General features: G+C 47.2%; 1 protein-coding gene across 2 annotated transcripts; it reads left to right on the forward strand.

Annotated features, from left to right (window-relative positions):
* The first annotated feature begins 430 nt into the window (after nucleotides 1-430).
* Nucleotides 431-11,074, forward strand: GZF1 (GDNF inducible zinc finger protein 1). 2 transcript variants are annotated; one of them, XM_049869703.1, is made up of 6 exons: nucleotides 431-477; nucleotides 2,687-4,080; nucleotides 5,504-5,598; nucleotides 7,196-7,363; nucleotides 8,061-8,218; nucleotides 8,789-11,074. In XM_049869703.1, the coding sequence occupies exons 2-6, from the start codon at nucleotides 2,708-2,710 to the stop codon at nucleotides 9,137-9,139; spliced, it is 2,145 nt and encodes a 714-aa protein (XP_049725660.1). In that variant the 5' UTR covers nucleotides 431-477; nucleotides 2,687-2,707; the 3' UTR covers nucleotides 9,140-11,074. The 2 variants fall into 2 exon arrangements, with proteins under 2 accessions (XP_049725660.1, XP_049725658.1); XM_049869701.1 differs by lacking the exon at nucleotides 431-477 and adding an exon at nucleotides 488-621.

Here is an 11,074-nt window from a genome sequence, read left to right on the forward strand (position 1 = left end):
GGGTCCGCGCAGCGCGCTCCTTCCCCGCACTCATCCCTGGGGGCACAGCGACCAGCCGACGGGCGTCGGGGCCCTAACCGCTGGCGGCCTGCGACTCCGCGGCGCGCGGTCGGGAGGCTGGACGTGAACGTGGCTGCGAACGTGACCCCGGGTCCGCCCCGCCCCGCGCCGCAGAGAGCACCAACGGCGCCTTGGCTGGCGCAGGCGCAGACGCAGGCCTGGGTCCGGCACGTGACGCAATCCCCGCGGCGGCCCGTCGCGCGGCCCTGACGTCTGACGGGCCACGTAACGGTCCGCAGCGGCCGCCGCAGCCAGACATGCGCGCGTATCCCTGCCCCACCCACGGAGGGGGCGAGGCCGCTAGGGGGCGGGCGGCGGTCGCGGCGGCCAATGGGCTGCGCCCTGCGGGGCCCCGCCCCCGGACGCCCCGCCCCGCCCGCCGTCGCTCGGGCCTGGTCCAGGCGGCGCCGGCAGCGGGTGAGTGAGCGGCCCGGCCCAGCCCGCGGGCGTCGGGGAGCTGCAGCCCGGCCTCCCGGCCTCGGGGAGCGGCGGCCCGGCCGCCGGCTGCGGGGCTCCGCGTGTGCGGGCGGCGGGCCGGGGCGGGACGGAGGTCCGCGGACGGTAGGCAGCTGCGAGCCGCGCGGTGGTGCCTGCGGGCTGCGGGGAGCGCCCGGCCGGACAGCCGTGTGCGGGCGGCGGGTTCGTCCGCCTGGGAAGCCGGTCTCCACCGCGGGGGTCTGACGGGGGAAGCAGCGAGGAGGAGGCCGAGGAGGGCAGGCCCGTGCTGAGCCGTCGGCGGGGAAGGCAGGCCAGGCCCGGGGCCCGACCGACGCTCATGCCGACGCTCGGCTCCCCAGGCGGCGGCCGGGACGCCCGTTAGTCACGGCGAGAGCGGCCTGTGCCCGGGCCGGAGATCCCCGGTCGCCGTGATCGGTGCACGTTTCCCCGGGGCCGGGGGGTGGGGGGCGCCGGGGCCAGGTTGGGGGGGAGCCGGGGCCAGGTTGGGGGGGAGCCGGGGCCGGGTGGGTGGGGGGCGCCGGGGCCCGGTGGGTGGGGGGCGCCGGGGCCCGGTGGGTGGGGGGCGCCGGGGCCCGGTGGGTGGGGGGCGCCGGGGCCCGGTGGGTGGGGGGCGCCGGGGCCGGGCGGTGGGTGCCGGCCTCAGCGTCGGAGCTCTGCAGCGCTTTCTCCCACGGGTGGGGCCGCAGTCAGCGATAGTCCATTGGCCAGCCCCCTCCCCAGGCCCCGTGTTCTTTCCTTAGGTTTTGTCACAATTTCACAATTTACTGTGTTGCGAGCTTCAAGTGATGTTGTCAGGTGGTGATGTTCAAAGCTCTTATTTTAATTTTCAGAGGAGGCCTTATTTCCCTTGTTTTTCATGTTTTGGGGGACTGATGGTTCTGGGGAGCCAGCTGGAACCCCAGGTACCTCTGGAGAAGGGAGTATGGGTGGGGATTGTTTTTCAGGAAAGATGATACGCCCTAGTCATGTGGCGTTTGAGGTGGCATCTGAGAAAGTCTGGCTGCAGGTGTTTAGAGGGAAGGTGGGTACTTTCGATGGGTGTAAGGTTAGGAACCGAAAGCGAACTTGGAAAACAGATTTAAGAGCAGAATGTGGGGATTGAATCTTGAGCAGAAAGCACATATTCTAGGAATCTGAGGGGAGAGTGGAACCATCAAAGCAGAAAAAATGACCCAAGGTGGTGGGGTACCACAGAAGCCAAGGAGAGAAGATTTTTAAGGGGCAAGAGTAGGAGGAAGTGGGATCTGCATTGCCTACTGCTGGGTAAAGATCAAGGGAATAAAGGTAGCTCTTGGCATTCGGTAAGGCTGAGGGAAGGGTATATTGAGCAGCTTCGGTCTGTGAGTCGGAGAGCCCACCAGGCCCAGGTTCAAGTCCCAGCACAACCATTTACTGTTACCTTGTTAGTGCCTGATCTGTGGAATGGGGATAATAACAGCACCTATGCCTGGTGCATGAGAAGCAGTTAACAACTAGCTTTACATGTTTGCACTCACTGAAGCCTTACAGCAGCCTACAGAGGAGGAAACTGAGGTACAGAGAAGTTACTGGCTCGAGGTAACACACTTGTAAAAGTTGTGGCACTTTCATTATTGCAATAAAGTAATGGTAATTCAAATTATGAGGCTAGAGGGGCTAGAAATGGCCATTGATTATGGACTACTTTTCCAAGAAGTTTTCCTCATGGAAACCGTTAATTTAGTTGATTGTTTTCAAAGACAGAACTGATTCTCTAAGGTTTGCTCCCAGGCAGTAGCAGCCACGTGTTCCAATTACCTGGTTTTCTGACAAAAGAACTAGACATTACTGATGCCGTAATTCTTTTAGAGTTTTGGGGTTTATGTCTGTAAGCAAATTAGAAGATGGTTTGATAAGCAAATTTACTGCTTTAATGTATTTCCTTGAACATCATTTTAATCATTTATGTTTTATCATTGGGAGAAATCTTGGTAATTTACTTTTTCATGAAAATATTATGAAAGTGTGTCCAGGATTTCTCTTCAGAAAACTGTACTAAGAAGTGAAATGTGATACAGATTTTTACATGAGAAAAAGTCAAGTTGGTAAGCAGTCTATATCCTGTGAAGAACTGAAATAATCCTAATTTTCAGTTCTTTTACTTAAGTGGTTGCTTATGCATGAAATGATTTTTGTTTTGTTTTCAAAGCTGATTTTAGGAAGAAGAAAGATGGAAAGTGGTGCAGTCCTGCTGGAATCCAAGTCCTCCCCATTTAACCTTTTGAATGAAATGCACCAGTTACGTCTCCTGGGCCACCTTTGTGATGTGACCGTCAGTGTGGAGTACCAGGGTGTCCGGGAAGAATTCATGGCTCACAAAGCAGTGCTGGCAGCCACCAGCAAGTTTTTTAAGGAAATGTTTCTTAATGAGAAAACAGTGGATGGCACAAGGACTAATGTCTACTTAAATGAAGTACAAGTTGTTGACTTTGCTTCATTTCTTGAGTTTGTCTACACTGCAAAGGTACAGGTGGAAGAAGATCGGGTGCAGCGGATGTTGGAAATGGCCGAAAAGCTAAAATGTTTGGACTTATCAGAAACTTGTTTTCAATTAAAGAAACAGATGCTAGAATCGGTACTTTTGGAATTGCAGAATTTCTCAGAGTCTCAGGAGGCGGAAGTGAGCAGTGGCACCCAAGTCAGTGTTGCTTCTGACTCTAGGGTAAATGTGGCCATGGACAGTCCTCGGTCCAATGGCCTTTTGGATGCTTCAGATTACCCAGTAGAGAAAATCAGCAATGGCATGTTGCCAGATATTCCACCGAAGAAATCCAAGGAGAAACTAGACAAGAAAAAAGATGTAGTTAAGCCTCCCTACCCCAAAATTAGAAGAGCTAGTGGAAGACTAGCTGGAAGAAAAGTATTTGTGGAAATCCCTAAAAAGAAATACACAAGAAAACTCCGAGAGCAGCAGAAAAGTGCTGAGGATGACATGGGGGACTACAAGTGTCCTCAGGATCAAAGCCCAGACGATAGGGAAACGGAGATGGGGCCAGTTACAAAAGATGTGAATCCAAAAACTGAGGATTGTAACATTGGTGTTGACTTGGAGGAAATGATGCAGAAGGCAGGGGAGGAGGAGGATGAGGAAGAGGAGGACGAAGAAGGGGATAAGAAGAAGAGTAACTTTAAGTGTACCACCTGCGAAAAAGCGTTTTTGTATGAGAAGAGCTTCCTGAAGCACATTAGGCACCACCATGGAGTTGCTGCTGAGGTCGTTTACCGCTGTGACACCTGTAGCCAGACCTTTGCCAACCGCTGCAACCTCAAGAGCCATCAGCGCCACGTGCACAGCAGCGAGCGCCACTTCCCGTGTGAGCTATGTGGGAAGAAGTTCAAAAGGAAGAAAGACGTCAAGAGGCATGTCCTCCAAGTCCACGAGGGTGGCGGGGAGCGGCATCAGTGCCAGCAGTGTGGCAAGGGCTTGAGCTCCAAGACAGCCCTGCGGCTTCATGAGCGCACGCACACCGGTGACAAACCCTATGGCTGCACTGAGTGCGAGGCTAAGTTTTCTCAGCCTTCTGCACTTAAGACCCACATGAGGTACGGGCAGGTCTCGCTCGTGTATTGGAGTGTCATGGGAAATATCGGAGACCCTCCAACAGTGTTTTTCAGAATGTGGCTTGTTTGTTCACTGGAATTTCCTCTCTTGAAATGCCTTATGTTGGGAAATTGAGGTTGTACTAGGATTTGGACACTGTGGCTATACCTCTAGATTTCTCACATCTTAACTTGTTCCCTTTGAAAGTTGGAGACTATTTTGAGACACCTTTGAATTCTCTTTCTGGGTAGAGAAGCTATGAGCGATCGCTCTTCAATTTTTTGGAAGTCTTGTACTAAATACTACAGGCCTCCTTCGATCTTGTTTCTGTGTTAATAGCACAGAATCCTGGACACAGGACTGAGATCTCCTGCTCCTACATAGGGCTTGCTGAGAATGCCAGACCCCAGAGGGATGTCCTGGCCACCAGTGCAGGGCAGGGCAGGGCAGGGCAGGGCCCCACATTCTCCCGAGGAGCCTGTGGTGCTTACCTTCCGGGCTAGCGGAAGGGCCAGTTACCTTTATGTCTTTTTTCCTGGCTCTTCATTTAGAACTCAGGTTCCATGACCACCTGGATCCAACAGGCCCATTCAGGACCACAGTGAGGTGACATTTAGGGCATATGCAGTTCTTAGGAAACTTCTCTGGTCTTAGTTCTCAGGTCTTGGAAGGTGTGTCATTGGATAAACTCCAGAATTAGGGCAGACTGTGTTTTCTTTCTGTTAATTTGTTTCTGAACTGTAGGTGGGTGAAGTTCAGTTTTTAACGAAGTTTCCAGCTGTTTTCCATTCTATTCTAAACCTGCCCTCAAACCTGGGCCAGTCTTTGGTGTTTGTCGCTGTCTTCTCTGTATACTATGTGTAAAATACTTGCCTTAGGAAGTGCTCAGTAAATCCTGGCTGAATACTACTTCACAGTAGTTGTGAAATTAAAATCAGCATACACAGTCCTCAGATAGTCTGACCAGGTTTCTTCAGTGTTCTAAGAGCAATTTTCTCTAGATTGGTTATAGTGTTAGGAAATGACAGTAAAAGTTTTGACCATGTGGTACCTTGTCAGCAGTAGTTCCTGAGGTGTTTGTGGTTGATTATTCTGAAAGAGGAAATATCAGACAGTGCTATTCCGTGTTTTAAAAAATATGCAAAGGCATGGTCTCCACCTGAAAATACCTTACAGCACAAACGGTGGGGCAGTCGGGCAGATGTGGGTGGACGTTCAGCATCCTCCGGGGAAATGTGCCCATGTGTTGGCCTTGTGCAGAAATGGGTTTTATTTTGGGCTGGAGATCAGGGGCTGCTTTTCCTCGGGTCCGCCATTCTCACTAGGTCTCTGGGAGTGAACTGTTTTCAGGCTGGAGTGGAAATTGTGTTGCGAAGCGGGGCCTGAAACGCATCCTGAGTTACCATCTGAATGTTGTGCTTTCAGAATTCATACAGGGGAAAAACCCTTTGTCTGTGATGAGTGTGGTGCAAGATTCACTCAGAACCACATGCTGATTTATCATAAAAGGTGTCACACAGGTAAATACTCATGCCCTTGTGATTGAATGTCTTTCTTAGCTGTAGAAGGAAGCTAGGATTTATTTAGAAGTTGGCACCCATTAAAGCAGTACAGGCTCAAGCCATGACGTAGCCTTTCCGTGTATTAAACGAGCATAAATAAAAATATGCCCATTGCGGCCAGTGCTGGTGTGCTTGTGGTCACGGCCTTTCCGCCACAGGGCAGTATGAATCGGCACTTGGCCCTTTTGGGAAGTTACTTTGTGGGTCTTACATATCATGAGGTATGAAACAGTTCCTGCAGTTCTAGCTAGAAATTACATTCCAGGAATCTGTCCTAAAGAAGTTGCCCAAAATATGGGAAAAGCTGTATTCTAACCATCTTCTTGCTATTTTTAATAACAGAGAATTGGAAAGACTCTAATTGTCCAACCGTGAGGAAGTGGTTCAGTAAACTCTGGTAAAGCCACCCCCCAGCTTATGACCCAGCTGTTTGGAGTGAGGTTCTAACAGTAGGAAGAAGCACCTACCTGTGCCAGCGGGCTGAGTTAAAAAATGCAGTTAGAGAGTCAGTCCCAGCTAACTTCAAAATCTGCACAGAAAAGACTAGAAGAAAACAAATTGTTAGGTGATGTATTAAGGTGGTGGGATTCTCTCATTTCTGTTTTCCAAAATTTTTGTGATACGATTTTATGTGAGGGAGAAAAATTAAGTTGGCCTTATTCTGATTCAGCACAGTAACTCTGAGGTTCAGAACCTTGTACACTATGCAGAAGTCCACCAAGCTAACTGCTGTACACCGTGGCCATCGTACCAGTGCAGTTTTTTCTGCTTTGCTTGCGTTCTTTTATTCCTAATCACTGTCATATGAGCCTCAAGTTCAAATGCGGGTGGGACAGAGATGAGGCATTTATCGACATGAATTCCTAGACTGCAAAATGAGCAGAGTTGTTGTCTAATGGAAGTTCGTGGGTGGGGACAAGGCCAGGTCACATGGAAGGAGTAGGTCAGAATTGGTCATTTGATGAGAATATTAATAGATTTAGATTTTATTGAAACCAGTATTTTTATGTTTGTGAGATCAGGGACACATCTAATAATTAGATGAGTCTGATTTGCAGGATTGAAGGATTCAAACTACAAAAAGTGAGATGGTATTAAGATTTTTTCTTGTGCTATAATCCAATCAAGTAGAATCATTACTCTAGAATAGTTACGCATATATATCCAAGCCCAAGAGGGGTTTTTATTCAAAAAAGAGCCGCAGAAGTGCTTCTTTGTTTTGATAACAAACCCAACAATTTCTCCAAAAAGAAGATATAAAACTATTTTCTGGTTTAGAGTGACTAAATTTCCAAAATAGTGAGCTGACTGAATTCTGGTCTAGTGAAATCTTTCTTGGGTTTTTCAGGAATACTTCACACCGACTTCCAGCAAGTAGCAAGCCCTTTAGTGAACAGGCGTTTTATGATAGTTGTAACTAGAACATGCAGCGAGCAAGGTGTCAGCCAGGGCCCTTTGAGGAATGCGTAGAGGTTAAGAGTTGGACCTACTGCTTTTCCCTTGGATTTTCAGTGCCTGTATTGTTTCTAAGTTTTCATTTTGTTTTTTCATGTAGGTGAACGACCTTTTATGTGCGAAACATGTGGCAAGAGTTTTGCTTCTAAGGAGTATTTGAAACATCACAATAGAATCCACACTGGATCCAAACCCTTTAAATGTGAAGTTTGTTTCAGGACTTTTGCCCAGCGGAATTCACTTTACCAGCATATTAAAGTCCATACAGGTACGGCTGGAATGTCACCAGAGAAGGAAGCTCAGTTTGGCATTAAAAACATCCCAAAGGTTTTGGTTACTAGAAAGTTATTTGGAATTAAGCTTTAGGAGAGCACTTTGGCCAATCGGTGTGTTATGGCAGCATTTTTTTACTTTGGAGGTTCGTTTCTGGCTCTGAAGAATGGGGAAGTAGAACCACTTATGAGTGCAGATGGGAGACAGCCAAGTCCCGTGGCTACCTGGAGTTTCCACTGAGGGCAGACAGCGCAGGTGGTGTGAATGTGGATATGTAAACACATGGACAGTTCTCAGGTTAGAATTAGGGATATTGATCCGTGTGTACTGTTACATCCACATGTACTTGTACACACACAAGTGCAAATTCAGTTATCAGGGGACCTGAATTTAAAAAAAGTTACTCCATTACTCTAGATAATAGGTGATAATTTCTGTAGATACAATACCAGTTGGAAGTATATGCATTTTGGCCCTTGTTTGGTATACGCTGTAATGTCTTGGTATAGGTATCACAGATTTGAACCTCTGTTGTTTGACCCGACCCTTACGTTGTTCTCAACATAGCCTGCCTTAGAATGGAACTCTGAAGCTTTGCCAGTGGTTTTCGAAGAGCATTATTCCAGAGTGCATTCAGAATTGAATACAGTAGGCTAAAGAGACCAACTCGTTATCTTCTCTTCCTGTCTTAGGGGAACGTCCGTACTGTTGTGATCAGTGTGGTAAGCAGTTTACCCAGCTCAACGCCCTCCAGCGCCACCATCGAATTCACACAGGGGAGAAGCCATTCATGTGTAACGCATGTGGACGGACATTTACTGACAAGTCCACTCTTCGGCGGCATACCTCAGTAAGCAATAAAACCAAAAAACCAAACCCGTTGCCGTCGATTGATTCTGACTCATAGCAAGCCTATAGGACAGAGTAGAACTGCCCCATGGGGTTTCCAAGGAGCACCTGGTGGATTTGAACTGCCGACCTTTTGGTTAGCAGCCGTAGCTCTTAACCACTACGCCACCAGGGTTTCCTATAGTATGGCTTATTTAAAAATGAAAAACTGTTAGTCCTTAGATACACAGAACCATAGATAGTCAAGTGCCTGTCATCACTCTGGAATGTGGTTAGGGAAGTCGGGAAGTTATTTCTCCTCAGCGCGTTCACAGGGCAAATGAGGTGAAGAACCAAGCCTCAAGGCCCAGGGAAAGCACAGCCAAGTGCTTCCTCACCATGATGGCGTAGAAAGACATTCAACAGCTAGTGAAAGAAGGGGATTCTGCTGCAGTGGGGACCACATTTAAGTTGAACAGACTATCGTTCCGTTTAAATGCATTTGTTAAAAAAAGTACTTGCTAGTAAGTATCTGTGAATTGGGAGATGTACTTGACACACTCTGTGACTTATGTCTGTGTTTGATTTGTAGATACACGATAAGAATACCCCATGGAAGTCTTTCCTTGTTATTGTAGATGGCTCACCCAAGAATGATGAAGGGCACAAGACTGAACAGCCTGACGAAGAATATACATCATCTAAACTTTCAGATAAACTGCTGTCTTTTGCAGAAAACGGCCATTTTCACAACCTGGCCCAGGTCCAAAGCAGCATACCTGCTGTGCACGAGAACGGGTCAGCAGACATAGCCTGCAAGCCGGATGGTTCCGTGGTATCCCAGGACTCTCTGCTTGCCACTGCCATAAGTGATCTTAGTGAACTGACTCCACAGACGGGCGCGATGCCCCCACAGCTTCACTCTCTGACCAGTATGGAGTAAGAGCATGAAGTTACATGCCAGGCAGGTCTCAGGCTGCGGACCTTTGTGACAGCTATACTTGAGATGGTGCCAGGGGCTAAGAAAAAGAACTGTCCATGGGCAGAGATGATGTGTGCGAGAATGACTTCCACAGACTCTCCGTTAACTTGCTTGTCTTTGTCAAAGCATTTTTAAAGCTTTCCCTTAAAAATCCTGATCTGCATGATCTCAGCTATACTTTATCAACAACAAGGCAATTAACATAACCTCACCTGATTCTGGAAACCCTGGTGGTGTAGTGGTTAAGTGCTACGGCTGCTAACCAAAGGGTCAGCAGTTCAAATCCACCAGGTGCTCCTTGGAAACTCTGTGGGGCAGTTCTACTCTGTCCTGATTCTGGGGTAGGTTGTATAAAGTAATCATTCTGATGCTTGATTATCTTAATGTAGTTTGGACAATTGCTTGACTGAATTGTACACAGTATTCCCATCAGCTCAGGAAATTGCTGTTAGCAGTCTCCCAGGTCTCTCACCCTGCCTTATCCTTCTGTGTAAGCTCCTTTCTCTGGTACTTTTAAGGTCTTTTTCTACCAAGTCTGAGTCCAAGCTGAAATCACACTGGGGCCATGTATCTTCAGGTGTTTCTTCCCTGTTGAATTGAGGCAAATCAGATCTGCTCTGGGAGCCCTTGTTTGGGACCGGAAAAATGGATTACTGCATTCATTTTCCTCCTATTTGTAGGCACTGGAAAAGGAATGACACGTTGAACACGTGCAAAACAGCTCAGCCTAACTTCTACTCACTTATGACATATGGCACTAGGAAATGTGTCGTAAAGTCATCCTCTGGAATGAATGAGATGTGGCTGGATTCATTCCTAAAAATCTAATAACATAAAAGCTATCCTACCAAAGATTCTGGCAGCAAAACACTATAGTTTTTGCAGGGTTGTGAAAATTAATCAAGAGGCTAATTAGGAACACTTGAATACTGTGTAGTTATTTCATTTACAAATAGCAAAATGAGGTGACTGTGGAAAATCTTAGGACACCAAGTATTCGTATTTTTGACAGGTTTTTCTGACTTAATTTCTATAACTTCCAGAGGCCCAGGCTTTCTCATTTCCACAAATTACTTCTACGGAAGTAATTTCTACATACTTGTTTCTGAGGGAGCATGCGAGAATTCAGCAGAAGGGACCAAAAGCCTTGGCACATCGATCTTCCATCATACCTTAAGAGTGACTGTGAAGAACCAATAGCTCTTGCTTAAATGTTCGTTTGGCTGTCTCCTGCTGAATATATTGCTCAAAATGAATTCACAATGAGAAGATAACCCTACTGTATTTGCTAAAGCTGATTACTGGTTCTGGTGACTCTGGGATCTCGCCACGTGCTTGTGTGCCTGTACATGCTTTATTCACATACAATCCTGGACATTAAAAAGAACCTTAAAGGAGCAGAGTTCTTCTGCTCACTAACGACTTTTCCCCTACATTTTAATTTATTAAACTTGCTGTGAAAAGAGTTTCATTTTCTAAAAGAAAGGTACTTTATCCTTAAGTTTCAGGATGGAGACGTATCTGCGCTATGCCAGAAGCTAATGAGGGAAGACTTTTTTCCTGAGTGTGTATTTTGTTTTAACTTGTCACGAAGTAAATATTAAAGTCAGTGTAAGCTGTTTCAGCCACTGACAACATTTTTTACACTTGCTCTTGAAGATAACACTTCAAATTCAGTTTTGTTATTGTACAGAACAAAGTGTATTAACAAAACATATTAACTGTAACACAATCATTTTATTCTTAGTAAGAGGAGAGCCTGCCCAGATGATGTACTGTTTGATGGGATAAAGTCATCTTGATGACAAGGAATTTAAATAATAGATTATTTTGTTAGCTACTGGAAGAAGTTTTGTCTTGAATTCGTTTCTTTAGTTATACAAAAAACTGTCTTAA

The sequence above is a fragment of the Elephas maximus genome, chromosome 25 (genome assembly GCF_024166365.1).
Source record: "Elephas maximus indicus isolate mEleMax1 chromosome 25, mEleMax1 primary haplotype, whole genome shotgun sequence".
NCBI lineage: Eukaryota > Metazoa > Chordata > Mammalia > Proboscidea > Elephantidae > Elephas > Elephas maximus.

Excerpts from the sequence above, each read along its gene's own strand:
- GZF1 (XM_049869703.1), top strand. The coding sequence starts at position 2,708 with ATGGAAAGTGGTGCAGTCCTGCTGGAATCCAAGTCCTCCCCATTTAAC. Across the intron at positions 7,364-8,060 it reads GCATATTAAAGTCCATACAG|GGGAACGTCCGTACTGTTGT; the intron begins GTACGGCTGGAA and ends TTCCTGTCTTAG. Across the intron at positions 8,219-8,788 it reads CTCTTCGGCGGCATACCTCA|ATACACGATAAGAATACCCC; the intron begins GTAAGCAATAAA and ends TTTGATTTGTAG.